This window comes from Ranitomeya imitator, chromosome 4, assembly GCF_032444005.1.
Source record: "Ranitomeya imitator isolate aRanImi1 chromosome 4, aRanImi1.pri, whole genome shotgun sequence".
Taxonomy (NCBI): Eukaryota; Metazoa; Chordata; class Amphibia; order Anura; family Dendrobatidae; genus Ranitomeya; species Ranitomeya imitator.
The window spans coordinates 42,802,906-42,826,641 of NC_091285.1; the positions used below are offsets into that span (position 1 = coordinate 42,802,906).

The 23,736-nt window shown below is 44.4% G+C and overlaps 1 protein-coding gene across 1 annotated transcript in view; it reads left to right on the forward strand.

The window, feature by feature from the left end:
- Nucleotides 1-21,016, forward strand: part of RNF130 (ring finger protein 130) — a 292,094-nt gene extending 271,078 nt beyond the window's left edge. Inside the window, exon 8 of the mRNA XM_069763598.1 lies at nucleotides 19,996-21,016. Within this exon, the coding sequence (XP_069619699.1) occupies nucleotides 19,996-20,105 (110 nt within the window). The 3' untranslated portion in view covers nucleotides 20,106-21,016. The remainder of the gene's footprint in view (nucleotides 1-19,995) is intronic.
- The last annotated feature ends 2,720 nt before the right edge of the window (nucleotides 21,017-23,736 follow it).

A 23,736-nucleotide genomic window follows, 5' to 3' on the forward strand; every position in this document is an offset into this window, starting at 1 on the left:
TATGTATCAATACAAAATTAGAAATCAAAGACCGATAAGTTGGGGAGAGGTTGTTATATAAAATTGAATAACATGACAGAGTTCCTGATTTGTCCTGTCCAAAAACGTTAAAAATTGGATCAAAATGATGTCTTTGCATCAAGGCGTCTTTTTGATGCAAAAGGATTTTCAACCACCAACGATATTTCAATTTAACGGTATTTTGAAGACACGCTAGGTAAAGCTGGACTTGAGCAATGTAAGGGTATGTGCACATGTAGAATGGTCCTCTGCGGATTTTTCCGCAGCGGATTTGATAAATCTGCAGGGCAAAAACGCTGCGTTTTTGCTGCAGATTTATTGCGGATTTACCGTGGTTTTTGTGCGGATTTCACTGCGGTTTTACACCTGCGGTTTTCTATTGGAGCAGGTGTAAAACCGCTGCGGAATCCGCAGAAAGAATTGACATGCTGCGGAATGTAATCCCCTGTTTTTTTCCGCACCATGTGCACAGCGTTTTCTGTTTCCCATAGGTTTACATTGTAATGTAAACTCATGGGAAACTGCTGCGGACCCGCAGCTGCGGAAGCGCTGCGGATCCGCCCGCAAAATCCGCATCGTGTGCACATAGCCTTAGTATTTCCTCACATTTATTTAGAATAGGTGCTGCTACAGGAACATCAAGATTAGGGTTGGGAAATGATAGAATTATGAAGCTGGGGAGATGGGATTCTAAAAGATATAAATTATAAGATAGACCAGAGCTGTTGACTAAGGATTAATATCCATTTTCTTAGGTCCTCTAGTCATTTGGATATTGGGCCAGGAAAAGGGCAGCAAAGAGAAAACCTATCATTTGATCCAGGGATTTTGACTGTTTTTTGTTATGTTAATCGGGGTCTAAAGTGGGATAATGTTTATGGAGACCTTACAAAATTGTCTTCATTATGGCCTCATTCTGATTTGGTGTTTTTTCATGTAAGAGAGTAAATCCAATGTTCTAATCTTGCCTAAATCATTGCCTGGGAGATGCGTAATGACTTGGCCAAATTCAAATGTTGGTTCCTAGATGCAATCTTTGCCTCCTCCAAAATAATACCAAGACTGGTATTTCCTTTATGGAAAAAAATAAGAAAAATAATAACTGCATGAGTTTCTGTTCCCATCTGTATTGTGGTTTCCATTACAAGCGGAAACCACAACATTAATCTGCCTCAAAGTGGACACCACTGACTTAGGCCGGTTTCACATTTGCAGTTGTGTCCGCAGCGTTTCTGACACATACATCCGCATGCGTCTTGATTTTCCTATCTTTAACATTGTAGACGCAGGTGCATGCGTTTGCATGCGTTCGCCCACGCTTGCTTACGCATGCGTTTTTTCGCAGTGTGCGGCGGGCGCTGCTAACACACCATATTGTAAATTTTGAGGTGGCAAATTTCTGTCAAATATGCGCAGGCATGCGCATGCGGATGAGTGCGTAAAAAAAACGCATTACTGTCTATGGGAACGCATGCATTCGATGCGCTTGCGTACTTCGGACTGCGCATGTCCAGGAACTGATTTAGATACGCCCATTAAGACACGCCCTCCTGGAAATATCAAACGCATGTGCATAAAAATGCATGCAAACACTGCATTTTTTGCCATCAGGCGTAAGCTGATGTGGATTAAAAAAACGCTGCGTTATCATGCGTTTGCAGACGTTTTTGCATGTGGTTGCGGACAATACGCTGCTGACTCAACCGCAAATGTGAAACAAGCCTTACAACTGAATTGCTCAGGCAGCTCTATGGTTTTGACACAAAAGTAAAGTGATTATAGCTTTATCTGAAATTCTGATCCTAAGATTTTTACGTTGGGTATCACAAAGATAGATTTATGAAAGCTAAGCTGAGCTCTGAATAGTTGCTATGGGCAACGAGGTCTGCTTTTCCTGTCAGCTTTAATATATTAGGCCTACTAGGCCCAAGCTGCCAATATATTCACGGAGGATCAGGAATTACATATGCTTTTCATTTTATTCATTTCAGCAGCAGAGTTTTTGAATGTCCTTGTTCTGCGTCATGTATGTCTCCTGTAGAATAAAGTGGAGGCTAATTCACTATTCCATGTAAACAGGAACCTGTGTGCTGTCAGCCAAGGAAAGAAAATGGAGTCTGTACTTGCACGACACCTAGTGTCAGAAGAGCAGCACGGGATTCCCATTGCTGCTATTACATCTGTAGTATACAAATTTTATGCACATAATGAGTTTACCAAATTGACATTTATTAATGCAATTGCAGTATCTTAATATGTTAATGGGGTTTCTAATTGTGAATGAGTATAAGGAAATAACTTTTGCTGTAATAATAAATCAAATATTAAAGTGATAATATAAAATAATAAATCAAATATCTACTATATAAAGCTGAATGTGTGTATGTGTGTGTGTGTGTGTGTGTGTGTGTGTGTGTATGTGTGTGTGTGTGTGTGTATGTCCGGGATTGGCATCTGCACCGTCGCAGCTACAGCCACAAAATTTTGCACAGTCACACGTCTGGACCCCGAGAGCATCATAGGCTTCGTTGTGAGGTGAAATTTTAACCCCGCGCGTTCCAATTCACCAAACAATTTTGCCCCTATCTACATAATGGGGAAAAAAGTGAAAGGAAAAGTGTTGGAAGCGTCGCAGCTACAGCCACAAAATTTTGCACAGTCACACGTCTGGACCTTGAGAGCGTCATAGGCTATGTTGTGAGGTGAAATTTTAACTCCGCGCTTTCCAATTCACCAAACTATTTTTCCCCTATCTACATAATGGGGAAAAGTGAAAGGAAAAGTGTTGGAGGCAAATTGACAGCTGCCAGATGTGAACAAGGGGGACTTAAAGAGTGAGAGCGATGGCGCCAAAGAGTATATACCGTACAGTTGCTAAGGTGGGACCACGACATGGGATACTCACCACACACGGGGATATGAACACACACACAAAATGCGCCACACACTACCACGTGCTTGAACACATATACCACCCTCAGCACACATACACCAACCTCGCCACATAAAAGTCGAAACACAAAAGTCGCCGCTCAAAACTCACCACGCGCAAAACTCGCTACATGCAAAAAATAGGCTCACGCAAAACTCGCCACAAGTGCAAAACTCACCTCATGGAAAACTCGCCACACGCAAAACTTGCACATGCGGAAAAATTGCCACATGCACAAAATTTGCAACACATGCAAAAGTTGCCTCACACAAAACTTGCACATACTCAAAAGGCACCAGACATAAAACTCACCACGCGCAAAACTCGCCATGCGCAAAACTTGCTGCACACAACTTGCTACACTAACCTGTCACATGCAACTCGACACACAAAAAGTTGCTACACACATGTTGCCACACAAAACTCATCTCACAAAAGTCGCTACATGCATGTCGCCACACACAACTCAACACACACAACTTGACAAACGAAACTCGCCCTAAAACACACACAAGTCTGGTATTAGCCTTCAAAAATAAAAATCTGATTAATAAGCAGACAAACTACAAGAGCAACAAATGTACCATATAGGAAATACGGCAGCTGTCAGTCACATGACCTGTCTATTATGTGTATGTGTGAGCTAATATATACTGCCAGGGGGAGGGCTTCCTGTTGGCTGGGGATTTATCAGGCTGCCAATTTATCTTACAAATACTGAGGTAAAAATACTGAGCAAATAACGTGTTAACGAGGTCTAATACAGGAGATCACACAGGTATATACTATATACAGGGGAGATGACACACAGATATATACTATATACAGGAGAGATGACACACAGGTATATACTATATAAAGGAGGAGATGACATACAGGTACATACTATATACAGGAGGAGATGACATACAGGTATATACTATATACAGGAGGAGATGACACACAGGTATATACTATATACAGGAGCAGATTACCTACAGGTATATACTATATACAGGAGGAGATGACATACAGGTATATGCTATATATAGAAGATGACATACAGGTATATACTATATACAGGAGGAGATGACACACAGGTATATACTATATACAGGAGGAGATGACATACAGGTATATACTATATATAGAAGGAGATGACATACAGGTATATACTATATATAGGAGGAGATGACATACAGGTATATACTATATATAGGAGGAGATGACATACAGGTATATACTATATATAGGAGGAGATGACATACAGGTATATACTATATACAGGGGAGATGACACACAGCAGGTATATACTATATACAGGGGAGATGACATACAAGTATATACTATATACAGGAGATGACATACAGGTGTATACTATATATAAGGGAGATGACAAACATGTATATACTGAGGTGAAAATGAGAGGTGTGAGTGCAAAATGAGAGGAGTGAGGGAAAATAGTGTAGTGATTGGAAAATGACAGATGTGAGGTCGAACTGACAAGTGTTAGGCGGGAATGAGAGGAGTGAGGGAGAAAATGAGAGGTGTGAGGGAGAAAATGAGAGATGTGAGGGGGAAAATTAAAGATGTGATTGGGAAAATGAGAGGCGTGATGGGAAAATAAGAGAAGTGAGGTGCTATAACTAACCACAGATATTTACTATGCCCAGGCAACGCCGGGCTCTTCAGCTAGTTAACTATATAGATGCTTCTCACAAAATTACAATATAATCAAAAAGTTATTTTTACAGTTCCTCAATACAAAGATAGAAACTCATATTATATAGAGTCATTACAGTAATCTATTTCAAGCGTTTATTTCTGTTGGTGTTGATGATTATGGCTTACAGCCAATGAAAACCCCAAAGTCATTATCTCAGTAAATTAGAATACTTTATACCACCAGCTTGAAAACTTATTGTCCTGTCCGTAAACTTTCTTTTGCTTCCTCTCCTTGTCAGGAGATGTGGTATGTTCACATATATAACCTGAAATCTAGTGGTGAGTTAAGCATATAAATGACTTGGCTGTAATTATAACCATATTTAAAGAAACTGTGATTACCTTGGAGTATGGATGATGTAGCTTGTAATGACAAGTGCCCACTAGTGATGAGCGAGTGTACTTGTTGCTCTGGTGGTCTCCCGAGTATTTGTAACTGCTCGGAGATTTAGTTTTTGTTGACAAGCTGCATGATTTATGGCTGCTAGCCAGCCTGAGTACATGTGGGGGTTGCCTGGTTGCTAGGGAATCCCCACATGTATTCAAGCTGTCTATCAGCTGTAAATCATTCAGCTGAGGCAACGAAAAGTAAATCTCCGAGCACTTACAAATACTCGGAGACCACCCGAGCGTGCTCAGGAAAACTCAAGCAACGAGTACACTCGCTCATCACTAGTGCCCACCCCTTTGAAGGTACGACGAAACGCGAGTGGGGGGGGGAGCATGTCATTACAAGCTGCATCAGCCATACACCAAGGTCAACAGAGTTTCTTTAAATATGGTTCTAATTACAACTATGTGTATGGAATAGTGAAGTAGACTCTAGTATCCCGTACAGTGACCTATACCTGTCCAACGGAAGACATTTTTTTTTTAGCAGGGGCCTAAAAATAAATGTAATCTATGCTCCAGGAACTTGCATATTGCAGATGAACACTGCAAACATAGTAGACATAATGGGTTATTTCTACACTGAGATCAGCGTGCTACAATGTAGCAGGACAGGAGATTTGCACACATTAACAGCTTTGCTTTTCTGTCTGTGACTGTCCACCAAAGAAACCTCTGGATTGTGATGGAAAATGCACCAGGGCAAGATGCAGTAGGATTTCCAGATGAGTAGTCTTCTTATTGAGGCTCTATTTTTGCTTATTTTCTTAAAGCACTTAAATATCTATGGTAAGTTTTTGTAGATTGACATCTATAATATAACGCTGGGAGCGTCACTCTGTCCGAAGCCTTTATAGACTGCGCAAGCGCCGGCGCAGTCTGGGCCTCACAGAGTGACGCTCCCAGGAGATCGCAGTATGCGTAAACACTGAACGCACGCCGCGATCTCCAACAGAGAAGCAGGGACCGCCAGGAGGGTAAGTATCGGCTATATTCACCTGGCCCCGTTCCACCGCTGCACGCCGCCATCTTCCCGGTCCTCGGCCTATGACCTTCAGTTCACAGCCAGAGGACCGGGAAGATGGCGGTGCGCACCGGTGGAACGGGGCCAGGTGAATATAGTAAGTGCTGGGGGGCCTGAGCTGGCGGCGATACCGGCACCTGACCCCCACAGCGCGCCGGTGTCCCTTCCTGCTCAGGCCTCCCAGCACTCGGCGCCCAGCGACCATAGGTGAGTATGGTATTTTTTTTTTATATATAGCAGCAGCATACAGGGCATATACAATGGAGCATCTTATGGGGCCGTAAACCATAATGGAGCAGTGTACTGGGGCATATACTATGGAGCATTTTATGGGGGCCATAAACCTTTATGGAGCAGCGTATGGGGCATATGGATGGGAGCAGAAAATTAAAGAACGGTGGCGCAGGATGGGAGCAGCACATGACAGAATGGGGGCGCAGGATGGGAGCAGCACATGACAGAACGGGGGCGCAGGATGGGAGCAGCACATGACAGAATAGGGCAGCACATGACAGGATGGGGACGCAGGATGGGAGCAGCACATGTCAGAATGGGGGCGCAGGATGGGAGCAGCACATGACAGAATGGGGGCGCAGGATGGGAGCAGCACATGTCAGAATGGGGGCGCAGGATGGGAGCAGCACATGACAGGATGGGGGCGCAGGATGGGAGCAGCACATGACAGGATGGGGACGCAGGATGGGAGCAGCACATGTCAGAATGGAGGCGCAGGATGGGAGCAGCACATGTCAGAATGGGGGCGCAGGATGGGAGCAGCACATGACAGAATAGGGCAGCACATGACAGGATGGGGACGCAGGATGGGAGCTGCCCATGTCAGAATGGGGGCGCAGGATGGGAGCAGCACATGACAGAATGGGAGGTAGCCGTGGATTGCGCCTAACGCTACCTATGCAACTCGGCACAGCCTGAGAAACTAACTAGCCCTGAAGATAGAAAAATAAGCCTACCTTGCCTCAGAGAAATTCCCCAAAGGAAAAGGCAGCCCCCCACATATAATGACTGTGAGTAAGATGAAAATACAAACACAGAGGTGAAATAGATTTAGCAAAGTGAGGCCCGACTTACTGAATAGACCGAGGATAGGAAAGATAGCTTTGCGGTCAACACAAAAACCTACAAACAACCACGCAGAGGGGCAAAAAGACCCTCCGCACCGACTAACGGTACGGAGGTGCTCCCTCTGCGTCTCAGAGCTTCCAGCAAGCAAGAAAAACCAATAAACAAGCTGGACAGAAAAAATAGCAAGCAAAAATAACACAAGCAAAACTTAGCTTATGCAGGATAGACAGGCCACAGGAACGATCCAGGAGGAAGCAAGACCAATACTAGAACATTGACTGGAGGCCAGGATCAAAGCACCAGGTGGAGTTAAATAGAGCAGCACCTAACGACTTAACCTCATCACCTGAGGAAGGAAACTCAGAAGCCGCAGTACCACTCTCATCCACCAAAGGAAGCTCATAGACAGAACCAGCCGAAGTACCACTCTCGACCACAGGAGGGAGCTTGGCCACAGAATTCACAACAGTACCCCCCCCTTGAGGAGGGGTCACCGAACCCTCACCAGAGCCCCCAGGCCGACCAGGATGAGCCACATGAAAGGCACGAACCAGATCGGCAGCATGGACATCAGAGGCAAAGACCCAGGAATTATCTTCCTGACCATAGCCTTTCCACTTAACCAGATACTGGAGTTTCCGTCTCGAAACACGAGAATCCAAAATCTTCTCCACTATATACTCCAATTCCCCTTCAACCAAAACCGGAGCAGGAGGATCAATAGATGGAACCACAGGTGCCACGTATCTCCGCAACAATGACCTATGGAACACGTTATGGATGGAAAAAGAAACTGGAAGAGTCAAATGAAAAGACACGGGATTAAGAACCTCAGAAATCCTATATGGACCAATGAAACGAGGCTTAAATTTAGGAGAGGAAACCTTCATAGGAATATAACGAGATGACAACCAAACCAAATCCCCAACACGAAGTCGGGGACCCACACAGCGCCTGCGGTTAGGGAAACGTTGAGCCTTCTCCTGGGACAAAGTCAGATTGTCCACTACATGAGTCCAAACTCTCGATTGCCAACATCATAATTTCGCTCAGCAGGCGAAAATTTCCTGGAAAAGAAGGCGCATGGTTTCATCACTGAGCAATCAGAACTTCTCTGCGACAAAACAGCCCCTGCTCCAATTTCGGAAGCATCAACCTCGACCTGGAACGGAAGCGAAACATCTGGTTGGCACAACACAGGGGCAGAAGAAAAACGACGCTTCAACTCCTGAAAAGCTTCCAGCAGAAGCAGAAGACCAATTGACCACATCAGCACCCTTCTTGGTTAAATCAGTCAACGGTTTAGCAATGCTAGAAAAATTAGCGATGAAGCGACGATAAAAATTAGCAAAGCCCAGGAACTTCTGCAGGCTCTTCAGAGATGTTGGCTGAGTCCAATCATAAATGGCCTGAACTTTAACAGGGTCCATCTCGATAGTAGAACGAGAAAAAATGAACCCCAAAAATGAAATCTTCTGAACACCAAAGAGACACTTTGACCCCTTCACAAACAAAGAATTAGCACGCAGGACCTGGAACACCATTCTGACCTGCTTCACATGAGACTCCCAATCATCCGAGAAGACCAAAATATCATCCAAGTATACAATCAGGAATTTATCCAGGTACTCTCGGAAGATGTCATGCATAAAGGACTGAAACACTGATGGAGCATTAGAAAGTCCGAATGGCATAACCAGGTACTCAAAATGGCCTTCGGGCGTATTAAATGCTGTTTTCCATTTAATACGCACAAGATTATACGCACCACGAAGATCTATCTTGGTGAACCAACTAGCCCCCTTAATCCGAGCAAACAAATCAGACAGCAGCGGCAAGGGGTACTGAAATTTGACCGTAATTTTATTTAGAAGGCGGTAATCAATACAAGGTCTCAGCGAACCATCCTTCTTGGCCACAAAAAAGAACCCTGCTCCCAATGGCGACGATGACGGGCGGATATGACCCTTCTCCAAAGACTCCTTCACGTAACTCCGCATAGCGGCGTGCTCAGGTACAGATAAATTAAACAGTCGACCCTTAGGAAACTTACTACCAGGAATCAAATCGATAGCACAATCACAATCCCTATGCGGAGGTAGGGCATTCGACTTGGGCTCATCGAATACATCCCGGTAATCAGACAAGAACTCTGGGACCTCAGAAGGGGTGGATGATGAGATAGACAGAGATGGAACATCACCATGTACCCCCTGACAACCCCAGCTGGACACAGACATAGATTTCCAATCCAATACTGGATTATGGACCTGTAGCCATGGCAACCCCAAAACGACCACATCATGCAGACTATGCAACACCAAAAAGCGAATATCCTCCTGGTGTGCAGGAGCCATGCACATGGTCAATTGGGTCCAGTACTGAGGCTTATTCTTGGCCAAAGGCGTAGCATCAATTCCTCTCAATGGAATAGGATACTGCAAGGGCTCCAAGAAAAAACCATAGCGCCTAGCAAACTCCAAGTCCATCAAATTCAGGGCAGCGCCTGAATCCACAAATGCCATAACAGAATAGGATGACAAAGAGCAAATCAGAGTAACGGACTAAAGAAATTTCGACTGTACCGTACCAATGGTGCAGACCTAGCGTAACGCTTAGTGGGCTTAGGACAATCGGAGATAGCATGAGTGGAATCACCACAGTAAAAACACAGCCCATTCCAACGTCTGTGTTCCTGCCGCTCAGCTCTGGTCAAAGTCCTATCACACTGCATAGGCTCAGGTCTATGCTCAGATGATCGCGCCAAATTGTGCACAGATTTACGCTCGCGCAAGCGTCGACCGATCTGAATGGCCAAAGACATAGACTCATTCAGACCAGCAGGCATAGGAAATCCCACCATGACATCCTTAAGGGCTTCAGAGAGACCCTTTCTGAAAATAGCTGCCAGCGCACATTCATTCCATTGAGTGAGCACGGACCACTTTCTAAACTTCTGACAATAAATCTCTATCTCATCCTGACCCTGACACAGAGCCAGCAAATTTTTCTCTGCCTGATCCACTGAATTAGGTTCGTCGTACAGCAATCCGAGTGCCAGAAAAAACGCATCAATATTACATAATGCAGGATCTCCTGGCGCAAGGGAAAATGCCCAGTCTTGAGGGTCGCCACATAATAAAGAAATAATGATCTTAACTTGTTGTACTGGGTCACCAGAGGAGCAGGGTTTCAAAGCCAGAAATAGTTTACAATTATTTTTAAAATTCAAAAACTTTGCTCTTTCTCCAGAAAATAACTCAGGAATAGGAATCTTAGGTTCTAACATAGGATTCTGAACCACTAAATCTTGAATATTCTGTACATTTATAGCGAGATTATCTATCAAAGAGAACAGACCTTGAATGTCCATGTCCACACCTGTGTTCTGAACCACCCTGATGTAAAGGGGAGAAGAAAGACAGAACACAGTGCAAAGAAAAAAAAATGGTCTCAGAACTTCTCTTTTCCCTCTATTGAGAAGCATTAGTACTTATGGCCTCCAGTACTGTTATGAACAGGTAATTCAGAACCACAATGGACATTGAAGTTTAGAGCACACAAAGTGACCTGACAATTATCAAAAACAAAGGACGAGCTCTGAGACGTGGGAACTCTGCTGACCGCAATCCCTAATCCTAACACACCACACTAGAGGTAGCCGTGGATTGCGCCTAACGCTCCCTATGCAACTCGGCACAGCCTGAGAAACTAACTAGCCCTGAAGATAGAAAAATAAGCCTACCTTGCCTCAGAGAAATTCCCCAAAGGAAAAGGCAGCCCCCCACATATAATGACTGTGAGTAAGATGAAAATACAAACACAGAGATGAAATAGATTTAGCAAAGTGAGGCCCGACTTACTGAATAGACCGAGGATAGGAAAGATAGCTTTGCGGTCAACACAAAAACCTACAAACAACCACGCAGAGGGGCAAAAAGACTCTCCGCACCGACTAACGGTACGGAGGTGCTCCCTCTGCGTCTCAGAGCTTCCAGCAAGCAAGAAAAACCAATAAACAAGCTGGACAGAAAAAATAGCAAGCAAAAATAACACAAGCAAAACTTAGCTTATGCAGGATAGACAGGCCACAGGAACGATCCAGGAGGAAGCAAGACCAATACTAGAACATTGACTGGAGGCCAGGATCAAAGCACCAGGTGGAGTTAAATAGAGCAGCACCTAACGACTTAACCTCATCACCTGAGGAAGGAAACTCAGAAGCCGCAGTACCACTCTCATCCACCAAAGGAAGCTCATAGACAGAACCAGCCGAAGTACCACTCTCGACCACAGGAGGGAGCTTGGCCACAGAATTCACAACAGGGGGCGCAGGATGGGAGCAGCACATGTCAGAATGGGGGCGCAGGATGGGAGCTGCACATGACAGGATGGGGACGCAGGATGGGAGCAGCACATGTCAGAATGGGGGCGCAGGATGGGAGCAGCACATGTCAGAATGGGGGCGCAGGATGGGAGCAGCACGTCAGAATGGGGGCGCAGGATGGGAGCAGCACATGTCAGAATGGAGGCGCAGGATGGGAGCAGCACATGTCAGAATGGGGGCGCAGGATGGGTGCAGCACATGACAGGATGGGGACGCAGGATGGGAGCAGCACATGTCAGAATGGCGGCGCAGGATGGGAGCAGCACATGTCAGAATGGGGGCGCAGGATGGGAGCAGCACATGTCAGAATGGGGGCGCAGGATGGGAGCAGCACGTCAGAATGGAGGCGCAGGATGGGAGCAGCACATGTCAATGGGGGCGCAGGATGGGAGCAGCACATGTCAGAATGGGGGCGCAGGATGGGAGCAGCACATGTCAGAATGGGGGCGCAGGATGGGAGCAGCACATGTCAGAATGGGGGTGCAGGATGGGAGCAGCACATGACAGGATGGGGGCGCAGGATGGAGCAGCTCATGACAGGATGGGGGCGCAGGATGGAGCAGTACATGTCAGAATGGGGGCGCAGGATGGGAGCAGCACATGTCAGAATGGGGGCGCAGGATGGGAGCAGCACATGTCAGAACGGGGGCGCAGGATGGGAGCAGCACATGACAGGATGGGGACTGTTGTGAATTCTGTTGTCGAACTCCCTCCTGTGGTCATGAATGGTACTTCGGCGAGTTCTGTCTATGGGCTCCCTCTGCTGGCTGTGAGTGAAGCTGCTGCTTCTGAGGTTCCTTACACAGGTGACGTGGTTTATTCTTTGGTTGGCTGCTCTATTTAACTCCACTCAGATCGTTACTCCATGCCAGCTGTCAATGTTCCTGCATTGGTTCAGTTCGCTCTTGGATCTTTCTGGTGACCTGTCTTCTCCATCAGAAGCTAAGTTCCTGATAGTTATTATTTGTTCATTGTTTCTTTGTCCAGCTGGTTATCATGATTTTGTCTTGCTAGCTGGAAGCTCTGGGATGCAGAGTGGCACCTCCGCACCGTGAGTCGGTGCGGAGGTCTTTTTTGCACACTCTGCGTGGTCTTTTGTAGTTTTTTGTGCTGACCGCAAAGATACCTTTCCTATCCTCTGTCTGTCTGTTTAGTAAGTCTGGCCTCCCTTTGCTGAAACCTGTTTCATTTCTGCGTTTGTGACTTTCATCTTTACTCACAGTCAATATATGTGGGGGGCTGCCTTTTCCTTTGGGGAATTTCTCTGAGGCAAGGTAGGCTTTATCTCTAGGGCTAGCTAGCTCTGAGGCTGTGAAGAGGCGTCTAGGGAGAGTCAGGAACGCTCCACGGCTATTTCTAGTTGTGTGATAGGATTAGGGCTTGCGGTCAGCAGAGCTCCCACATCCCAGAACTCGTCCTGTGTGAGTTTACCTATCAGGTCGTGCCGGGTGCTCCTAACCACCAGGTCATAACAGTACAGCTGGCCCAAAGTATTAATGCATCTCAATAGGGGGATAAGAGAAGTTCTGAGGCCATTTTTTTTTCTTTGCACTGTGTTTTCTCTTTCTTTTCCCCTAAACCTTTGGGTGGTTCAGGACACAGGTGTAGATATGGACATTCAAGGTCTGTCCTCTTGTGTGGATCATCTCACTGCAAGGGTACAAAACCTTCAAGATTTTGTGGTTCAGAATCCTATGTTAGAGCCTAGAATTCCTATTCCTGATTTATTTTCTGGGGATAGATCTAAGTTCTTGAATTTCAAAAATAATTGTAAACTGTTTCTAGCTTTGAAACCCCGTTCCTCTGGTGACCCCGTTCAACAAGTAAAAATCATTATTTCTTTGTTGCGTGGTGACCCTCAAGACTGGGCATTTTCCCTTGCGCCAGGAGATCCTGCATTGCGTGATGTTGATGCGTTTTTTCTGGCGCTTGGATTGCTTTATGATGAACCAAATTCAGTGGATCAGGCAGAGAAAATCTTGCTGGCTTTGTGTCAGGGTCAGGATGAAGCGGAGGTGTACTGTCAGAAGTTTAGAAAGTGGTCTGTGCTTACTCAGTGGAATGAATGTGCCCTGGCGGCAATTTTCAGAAAGGGTCTTTCTGAAGCCCTTAAGGATGTCATGGTGGGATTTCCCATGCCTGCTGGTCTGAATGAGTCTATGTCCTTGGCCATTCAGATCGATCGGCGCATGTGTGAGCGCAAAGCTGTGCACCATCTGGCGGTATTCTCTGAGCATAGGCCTGAGCCTATGCAGTGTGATAGGACTTTGACCAGAGCTGAACGGCAAGAACACAGACGTCAGAATGGGCTGTGTTTTTACTGTGGTGAATCCACTCATGCTATCTCCGATTGTCCTAAGCGCACTAAGCGGTTCGCTAGGTCTGCCACCATTGGTACGGTACAGTCTAAATTTCTTTTGTCCGTTACTCTGATTTGCTCTCTGTCGTCCTATTCTGTTATGGCATTTGTGGATTCAGGTGCTGCCCTGAATTTGATGGACTTGGAGTTTGCCAGGTGCTGTGTTTTTTTCTTGGAGCCCTTGCAGTATCCTATTCCATTGATAGCAATTGATGCTACGCCTTTGGCCAAGAATAAGCCTCAGTACTGGACTCAATTGACCATGTGCATGGCTCCTGCACATCAGGAGGATATTCGCTTTTTGGTGTTGCATAATCTGCATGATGTGGTCGTTTTGGGGTTGCCATGGCTACAGGTCCATAATCCAGTGTTGGATTGGAAATCTATGTCTGTGTCTGGCTGGGGTTGTCAGGGGGTACATGGTGATATTCCATTGTTGTCAATTTCGCCTTCCACTCCTTCTGAAGTCCCTGAGTTTTTATCAGATTACCGGGATGTATTTGAAGAGCCCAAATCCGGTGCCCTACTTCCTCATAGGGATTGCGATTGGGCTATTAATTTGATTCCTGGTAGTAAGTTTCCTAAGGGCCGTCTGTTTAATTTATCTGTGCCAGAGCACGCCGCTATGCGGAGTTATATAAAGGAATCCTTGGAGAAGGGTCATATTCGCCCGTCGTAGTCACCATTGGGAGCAGGGTTCTTTTTTGTGGCCAAGAAGGATGGCTCTTTGAGACCTTGTATTGATTACCGCCTTCTTAATAAGATCACAGTCAAATTTCAGTATCCTTTGCCGCTGCTGTCTGATTTGTTTGCTCGGATTAAGGGGGCTAGTTGGTTCACCAAGATAGATCTTCGTGGGGCGTATAATCTTGTGCGAATTAAACAGGGCGATGAATGGAAAACCGCATTTAATACGCCCGAGGGCCATTTTGAGTACCTGGTTATGCCATTCGGGCTTTCTAATGCTCCATCTGTGTTTCAGTCCTTTATGCTTGACATCTTCCGAGAGTACCTGGATAGATTCATGATTGTATATTTGGATGACATTTTGGTCTTTTCGGATGATTGGGAGTCTCATGTGAAGCAGGTCAGAATGGTGTTCCAGGTCCTTCGTGCGAATTCCTTGTTTGTGAAGGGGTCAAAGTGTCTCTTTGGAGTTCAGAAGGTTTCATTTTTGGGTTTCATTTTTTCCCCTTCTACTATCGAGATGGACCCTGTTAAAGTTCAGGCCATTTACGATTGGACTCAGCCGACATCTGTGAAGAGCCTGCAGAAGTTCCTGGGCTTTGCTAATTTTTACCGTCGCTTCATCGCTAATTTTTCTATTATTGCTAAACCGTTGACTGATTTGACCAAGAAAGGCGCTGTGTTGGTCCCCGACTTCGTGTTGGGGATTTGGTTTGGTTGTCATCTCGTCATGTTCCTATGAAGGTTTCCTCTCCTAAGTTTAAGCCTCGTTTCATTGGGCCATATAAGATTTCTGAAGTTCTTAATCCTGTGTCATTTCGTTTGGACCTTCCAGCTTCTTTTGCCATCCATAATGTGTTCCATAGGTCGTTGTTGCGAAGATACGTGGCGCCTTTGGTTCCCTCCGTTGATCCTCCTGCCCCGGTGTTGGTTGAGGGGGAGTTGGAGTATGTGGTGGAGAAGATTTTGGATTCTCGTGTTTCGAGACGGAAACTCCAGTACCTGGTCAAGTGGAAGGGTTATGGTCAGGAAGATAATTCCTGGGTTTTTGCCTCTGATGTTCATGCTGCCGATCTTGTTCGTGCCTTTCATTTGGCTCATCCTGATCGGCCTAAGGGCTCTGGTGAGGGTTCGGTGACCCCTCCTCAAGGGGGGGTACTGTTGTGAATTCTGTTGTCGAACTCCCTCCTGTGGTCGTGATTGGTACTTTGGCGAGTTCTGTCTATGGGCTCCCTCTGCTGGCTGTGAGTGAAGCTGCTGCTTATGAGGTTCCTTACACAGGTGACGTGGTTTATTCTTTGGTTGGCTGCTCTATTTAACTCCACTCAGATCGTTACTCCATGCCAGCTGTCAATGTTCCTGCATTGGCTCAGTTCGCTCTTGGATCTTTCTGGTGACCTGTCTTCTCCAGCAGAAGCTAAGTTCCTGATAGTTATTATTTGTTCATTGTTTCCTTGTCCAGCTGGTTATCATGATTTTGTCTTGCTAGCTGGAAGCTCTGGGATGCAGAGTGGCACCTCCGCACCGTGAGTTGGTTCGGAGGTCTTTTTTGCACACTCTGCGTGGTCTTTTGTAGTTTTTTGTGCTGACCGCAAAGATACCTTTCCTATCCTCTGTCTGTTTAGTAAGTCTGGCCTCCCTTTGCTGAAACCTGTTTCATTTCTGCGTTTGTGACTTTCATCTTTACTCACAGTCAATATATGTGGGGGGCTGCCTTTTCCTTTGGGGAATTTCTCTGAGGCAAGGTAGGCTTTATTTTCTATCTCTAGGGCTAGCTAGCTCTGAGGCTGTGAAGAGGCGTCTAGGGAGAGTCAGGAACGCTCCACGGCTATTTCTAGTTGTGTGATAGGATTAGGGCTTGCGGTCAGCAGAGCTCCCACATCCCAGAACTCGTCCTGTGTGAGTTTAACTATCAGGTCGTGCCGAGTGCTCCTAACCACCAGGTCATAACAGGGGACGCAGGATGGGAGCAGCACATGACAAGATTAGGGTGCAAGATGGAGCAGCACATATCAGGATGGAGACCATATACCAATATAAATGCTCGCCACGCGGGCGTAGAACGGGTTCAATAGCTAGTACAGTATATGAGCTGTGCACATATGAGACGCAGTGAGATTTTGAGATCAGTGGCTGCAATAGTTACAAGTCTATGGTCATTTTCTGTGGATTAACATGGATGTTATTATACATCATGAAATGTTTTTATCTTTGTGGATTGGCGTAGATACCACTATGCACATAATATTGTAAATAATTTAACATTTTCCGGCAGTTGACCTATGCTAGAGTTAGTTCATTAAAATCCACATATATATTGAATGGCACTTCTTTTCATAATTTCAACTACACAGCTTGACTCATAGAAGCCAAACATCACAGCCATCCATTAAAATAGCTTTTATTGAAGAACAACTTTAAAAAATTCTTAAAAAAGCAAAAATGTCCAACAGAGGACGCTGGTGTGGCCACATGAAATAGTTTACAAAACATAGATGAAGGCACTTGTTCGTGGGGGAACCCCTTTAAGTATGTATCCATAATGTGCAACTATTTATTTACACTACTAAATAATAATAATAACCACTCTATATCACCTATGGCAGTTTTACATTGCACAGTCCAGCAGTCCCATAGACAATGAATCATGTAGAGGTAGAGTGTGCACCATCTGCTGGGTTTGGATCCCAGTGGTCGTACTCCCGGCGTTCTTTCATTTTTATTTGATCTGCGTTTCACTCACAATGTAAAGTTTTTGTACACCGTTGAGTTGTGATTGATTTCTGGATTTGCACTTGCGTTTGTTTGCTTTCTGGCTCTCCTGTTTGTTTTCTAAGCAGAAAACTAATACTGTAAATGGATATATGTACTTATGCAAATGCTGCTCTGGCTTCTGCTGTGCTGAGCAGTGCTGTATCTTTAGATGGCTCGGAACAATATCGGAACGCTAAAAGGAAAGCAGAGTAGTTGTTTGCTAATCGTGTAGCTACGGTAAATGTGTGAATATGTACTGTAGATCAGGGTCCTGAGACCCCTACCAATTGTTCAAAAGACTGTGTTGCTCCGGGATGAGAGCACTCACTGCACTATGTGAGCCCATAGACTTTTTAGCGCTCCAGTATGTTCAGCAATTGGTGGGCGTCTTGGGGGTCATTTGATAGGTTACTAACACCTTAGTATACACTGATTTTGCTCTCATCACCTTAGTATACACTGATTTTGCTCCTCATTGCCTCAGGATGTGATGGGCTCTGTATTACTGAGATGGCAGAGCACTTCTACAACATGCTCAATGAGGTTTTTTTTCATCAATGCAGGAAATTTCCTTGCGCTGACCTAATCCTTCCTAACTCTCAGAAAATGGGAACGATAAGCCGACACGGCATGAAAACAATTCTCCGCAGATTTAGAAGTGGAATGGTAACACTCAATGTATTCATACATTTCTAGGAAGAATAACAGGGGAAAAATTCAACTCATAGTTCTAAGAAACCATCATTCTAAATTAGTTTATTTACTAAAACAAACATGTCAGAAGAGATGGCAGGTGATTTAATGCTTTATTTCTCGGGCAATTTTTTTTTTTTTTTAGACTTTCCCCATCACAGGTTTTGCTTAGCTTTTGCTGCATTTTTGGTGCGTTTTTCTCAAGGTACTTTTGTTTCTTGTGCATGCTGGTAACGTTTAGTGCATAAAAAAAAATCTGAGTCAACTTCATCAAGCTTTGGCACAAAAAACACAGAAAAACCTGATACCTGCGTTTTTTGCAGCATTTTTTGCACTACCAATTTTGTTTTCAATATATCAAAAACGCTGAAAGATGTGACATGCTGCATTTTGCAGAAATGCAGCTCTTTGACAATACAGTCAGGAAAACAAAAACAAGGAGTGTGCCTGAAAATTCTGAAATCTCATAGACTTTGCTGGTACTGTGAAATGCAGCTGAAAATTTGCATTTAAAAACGCTATAAAACGCAATGTGTGAACGTAGCCTTATAGAACGTATTCTTACCAGTAGCAGGGACTATACAGCTTCCCACACACTGTAGGATAGCCCCCACAGCTCCCTACATACTATGTGATGGTCCCCCAGTCTTCCACACGGTATTATGGACACCACAGCTCCCCACACAGTGTGATGTCCCGGTATCTACTATGATAGTCAAACTGTCCCCCGCAGAGTATGATGTTGCCCACAACTCCCTAAACACTGTATGCTGTCCTCCACAGCTCCCTACACACTGTAGGGTGCCTCACAGTCCCCCAATGTGATGGCTTCACAGTTTCTCCCAATTATTGACTAACAAAAAAATATAGAACTACTTACCTAGCTCTGTTCCTTTGATGTGCTGCTCCAGTCTGTGCTATTTGTGTAGTGAGGCTCTGCACAGCAGGCCCGATTATTGATGTCACTGCACCTACAGCTCTGAGACTCAAGATGCATATGCTGAATGGTGGAGGAGGAAGCAAACAAATAAAAATGCCAATGAGATCGAGATGCCTGGCAGAAGGAGGGGCTGCCACGTGGTGCAGTGTGCCACTGTTTTTCACCCTTTAACTTTTATAGTCCACGTGCCGGACAGGGACAGCCAATTGGCCCGATGTGTCCCCCGAGCTTCTCTTCACCCTAGTCTGTTTTAGTTGCATATATCATCACATATTTACCAGTGGTAAAGATACCAAAAATGTCCCTGTCCCAGATTTCAGTAAACATGATGCCATGTGTTTGTGTTGGCTGATAATTTCTCCATGGAAGGCTTACCAGGAGGAATGTGCTGTAACTAAGGGTACCGTCTCACAGTGGCACTTTGGTCGCTACGACGGCACGATCCGTGACGCTCCAGCATCGCTCCATTATCGCTCCAGCGTCGTAGACTGTGGTCACACTTCGCAATGCACGACGCTGGAGCGATAATTTCATGACGTGTTTGCGATGTAGAAGCTGTTGGTTACTATGCGCACATCGTATACAATATCGTGCACACCTTTGTGACACGATGCGATCATGCCGCCACAACCGGACACTAGACGACGAAAGAAAGTTTCAAACGATCTGCTACGACGTACGATTCTCAGCGGGGTCCCTGATCCCGCAGTAGCGTGTCAGACACAGCGAGATCGTAAGTATATCGCTGAAATGTCACGGATCGTGCCGTCGTAGCGACCAAAGTGCCACTGTGAGACGGTACCCTTAGCTAATGAGGACCTATCCAGCTCCCCTAATTTACATTTAATCACCTGGTCTTCATAGATATCCAGTTGTTGTCATGCTATCCTAGACTCTTCTTCTGAATACCCCTCCATGTTCTATAATAATTGTTCAGTTTAACAATATATAGTATTATATAAATCTGCTAAGTCACAGAATGTAACACAATTAACCTGATTTATTTTAATTATTTCTCCAGGTGGTCTCTTTTTTCACCGAAACTCCCTGTCACCACGAAGCTTGGGTTACGAAACAGAGCTATCAACCATTGAGCCATCTCTCGACATCTATGACGAAAATAAGACATGATCCATTTTCATCATCGGGCATTCTGTCTGCTGCCCTTCTACCTCTTCCTGTACTCCGAGACTCCCTCTCCATCCACCCCATTGTACGTTAACAACTTGTGCTGCCCATTTTGTGTTGTGTCTCAAGTGACGAGCCGAAAAACAAAGCACAGGAACCCATACCCTCCAACCAAACCAGTGGCAGCAACAACGTAGACAGGGGATACCCAGGTCTCCTGCTAATATGGTGCGTGATGAAGCACAAAAAAGGAGACAGAGTGTTACGTTCCCACTTTCACATATTCTGCCTAATTATCAGTATCGGTTGTTAAAAAAAAATCTGAACACCCTTGGAATAATAATTTTTCTTTGTCACAATATACAAGAAACTAATGACTTTCTGCCGCCAACAGACCATGATCGGGTGTAATTCTGGTTTCTTCATTGTCAAAGGAAAAAAACAAAAACATTTGTACAGCTGTTTTTTCTGCTGCTCAAGGGCTGATCCTCAATTGCCTTTGGATTGTTTCTGAATGGTGGGAACAGAGAACTTTTCAATGCTTGCTCCTGGTCACAATCTTGCTTTCCCATCTTGGTGGTACGGTGGTTGTAGCCATTCATTGAACATGAGATGTATGGGGGCAGGGGTCTTAATATTTACTGGGTTCATAAATATGCTTTTCTGGTTGTCTCTTTAGTGGCAAGCATTCTAAGCACCGGATTAAAGAAATCGAGGAACAAAGTTACAGCTCCAGCTTCAATTCAATGTAGATGAAGCCACCAAAAATGTATGCGGTGGTCATCACAACCTCTCTAGATGTTTGTTTTGCTTATGGCAATGTGTTTCAACGTTGACTTAGAGTAAACAAATTATCTGTTAGAATCTCATGAGCCGAAACATTGTACAATAAAGACTGTTGAACAAACCACAGACTATTGGGTTGGACACTTATGCTTGGATTGTGATAAGTAGACCTTTAGTGATTGACCACTATATTTAGGCTTTTGACGTGTTGCTTAGTTCAATAAAGCACACTATTTCAGGTCTTCTGTAACTTACAAGTATTCAGCTGTTCATATAAAAAAAAGTAATGGTCAGAATTTAAAAAAATCATAAAACATCAGCAAAATATTCTCTTCCATCCTGTTATCCTGCGCTTTTGTCGAGTAAGATTTGTGATGAGATGCATACCACGTTGTGCCTTGCCCGATTCACTATGAGGTATGCGCCTCCCTGATTTATTAAGCTGCTTGAGCCTCTTAATGAATCAGGCGCCTCACAATCCTCCTCGCCCCTCTCATCAAGACCTGCTTAAAAATACCGGTCTTGATGAATCGTGGCCTGTGTCTGCTGCAGCTTTGCTAGTCCTCTCAATTATGAATCCCTGTTATGTAGTCCATAATATTCATGGGTTTTGGCTATCCTCACCCTACACCACAGGTTTACTACTTTCTTCCTATGCATAGTGTAGGCAGAAAGCTGTCAATCTATGATGTGTGTGTGGGATTAGACAGAGCTCATCATTAATAGGACTAGCAGCAGATATAACGCTATCAAAACTACAGCAAGAAGCCCAGTAAGTGTCTCTTTCCTCTATTTTATGCTGTCCTCAGATTAGGAAGCATAACTCATAACTGGCTCAGTGACTGTACTCAAAGAGTAGTTATAAATGGCTGGACATCCAATTGGAAAAGCGTTTCAAGTGAGGTACCACAAGGCTCTTTACTGGCCCCAGTGTTGTTCAACATTTTTATAAAAGATCTAGATAAGGGAACTGAAGGTAAACTAATCAAATCTGTTTGCAGAAGATGCAAAGCTAGGAGGGATAGCTAACTCTAGAGAAGGCAAAGGATTCAGAAGGATTATAATAAGCTTGTACAATGGGCAGCGATTAATAGAATTGTATTTAACAGGGAAAAATGCAAGATTCTACATCTGAGCAAGAAAAATGGGAGGAATAGAACTAAGCAACAGCATGTGTGAAAGGCTTGGGTATACTAATAGATCAGAGACTGCACGTGAGTCAACAGTTCTAGGATGTATTAAGAGAAGCATAGAGTCTAGATCACGTAAAGCAATTATCCCCCTCTACTCCTCCTTGGTCAGGCGTCATCTGGAATACTGTGTCCAGTTCTGGGATCACATTTTTAAAAAGACATTGAAAAACTGGAGCAAGTTTAGAGAAGAGCTATCAGGATGGTGAGCAGACTGCAAAGTATGTCCTACGAGGAACGGTTATAGGCTATTAAAATGTTTTGCTTGCAATAAAGAAGGCTAAGAGGAGACTTAATAGCTGTCTACAAATATCTGAAGAGATGTCACAGTGTAGAGGGATCATCCTTATTCTCATTCGCACATGGAAACAAGAGAAGCAATGGAATGAAACTGAAAGGGAGAAGATACAGATTAGAAATTAGAAAAAACTTTTGACAGTGAGGGTGATCAAAGAATGGAACAGGCTGCCACGAGAGGTGGTGAGTTCTCCTTCAATGGAAGTCTTCCGAGTCTGGAGAGACATCTGTCTGAGATGGTTTAGTGAATCCTGCATGGAGCAGGGGGTTGGACATCATGACCCTTGAGGTTCCCTCCAACTCTAACATTCTATGATTTTATGATGCTCGAGTGACAAATTTGGTTTAACTCCAACTGAATGGCTCATACTTATAATAGCGATCTATTAGTAAGCTTATGATCCTAACACATTTAATTGCCCCTTTATATTAAAAAATATAAAATTTGGCTGCACCTATAACTTATTGATTCCGTGATCTCCCTACCTAGTTTTTGTAATACAGTTCACCATTTCTCCTTTATATTTAAGGTGTATTTCCTAAGTACCCTGACAGTTCTTGGTTCACCTTTGGTTGACATGATCTCACCATCTATAAGATCTCAAAGCTGTAGGGCAATCATCTGTTCTGCGCTGGTTAGAAATTAATGGTCCCAGGATAAGTATCCATTAAAAACTGAAGAAATTCACATAATTACCTGGTTTCTTGGCTTTTCTTGAAAAGGTCACATTTTCACAGTTACTTGTTTCAACGTGACTGCTGTGAAAAAGATACAGGTTTGGATAATTACAGGACTGGGATTTTAGAGTGAAAATGCTTAGTTTAAATTAAGGAGAATGTCTTATAATTCACAGTTTAATCCTCCGCAACCTAGACATGTATCGGTGTGAGGCGGTGAAGATGTCTGCTGCAGATCTCACCTTTTGTAGTTTTCTTCTAGTTGTTTCCATAACAATGTTGTAGCATTATATTAAAATTACATTTTTAAAGAATGTCTTTCATTGCAATTCACATGGTGTGTTTTTTTCCACATTTTTACTAGTTTTTAGAAAACCTAAAGATGCGCGTAGTGATACAGTAACAGTGAAAAGCTTGGACACACCTGCTTATGCAATGGTTTTCCTTGTTCTTAATGGAATGTGCACATTGTAGATTCAGACAGAAGGCAGCAAAGCCACAAAAGCATACACATGGAAATAAGAAGTAAAGAAACAGGTGTGGGGAGAGCTACTGGTAGTGATTGTAATGGTACTGCCAGAGGTGAGAGCTGTCAGTCACACTCAGGTCTGCTGTTCTCCAGCACATCATTATTCTGCTTGTCAATACATGTCCCACACTGAGCCTGTTCTAGGGGCGTACTC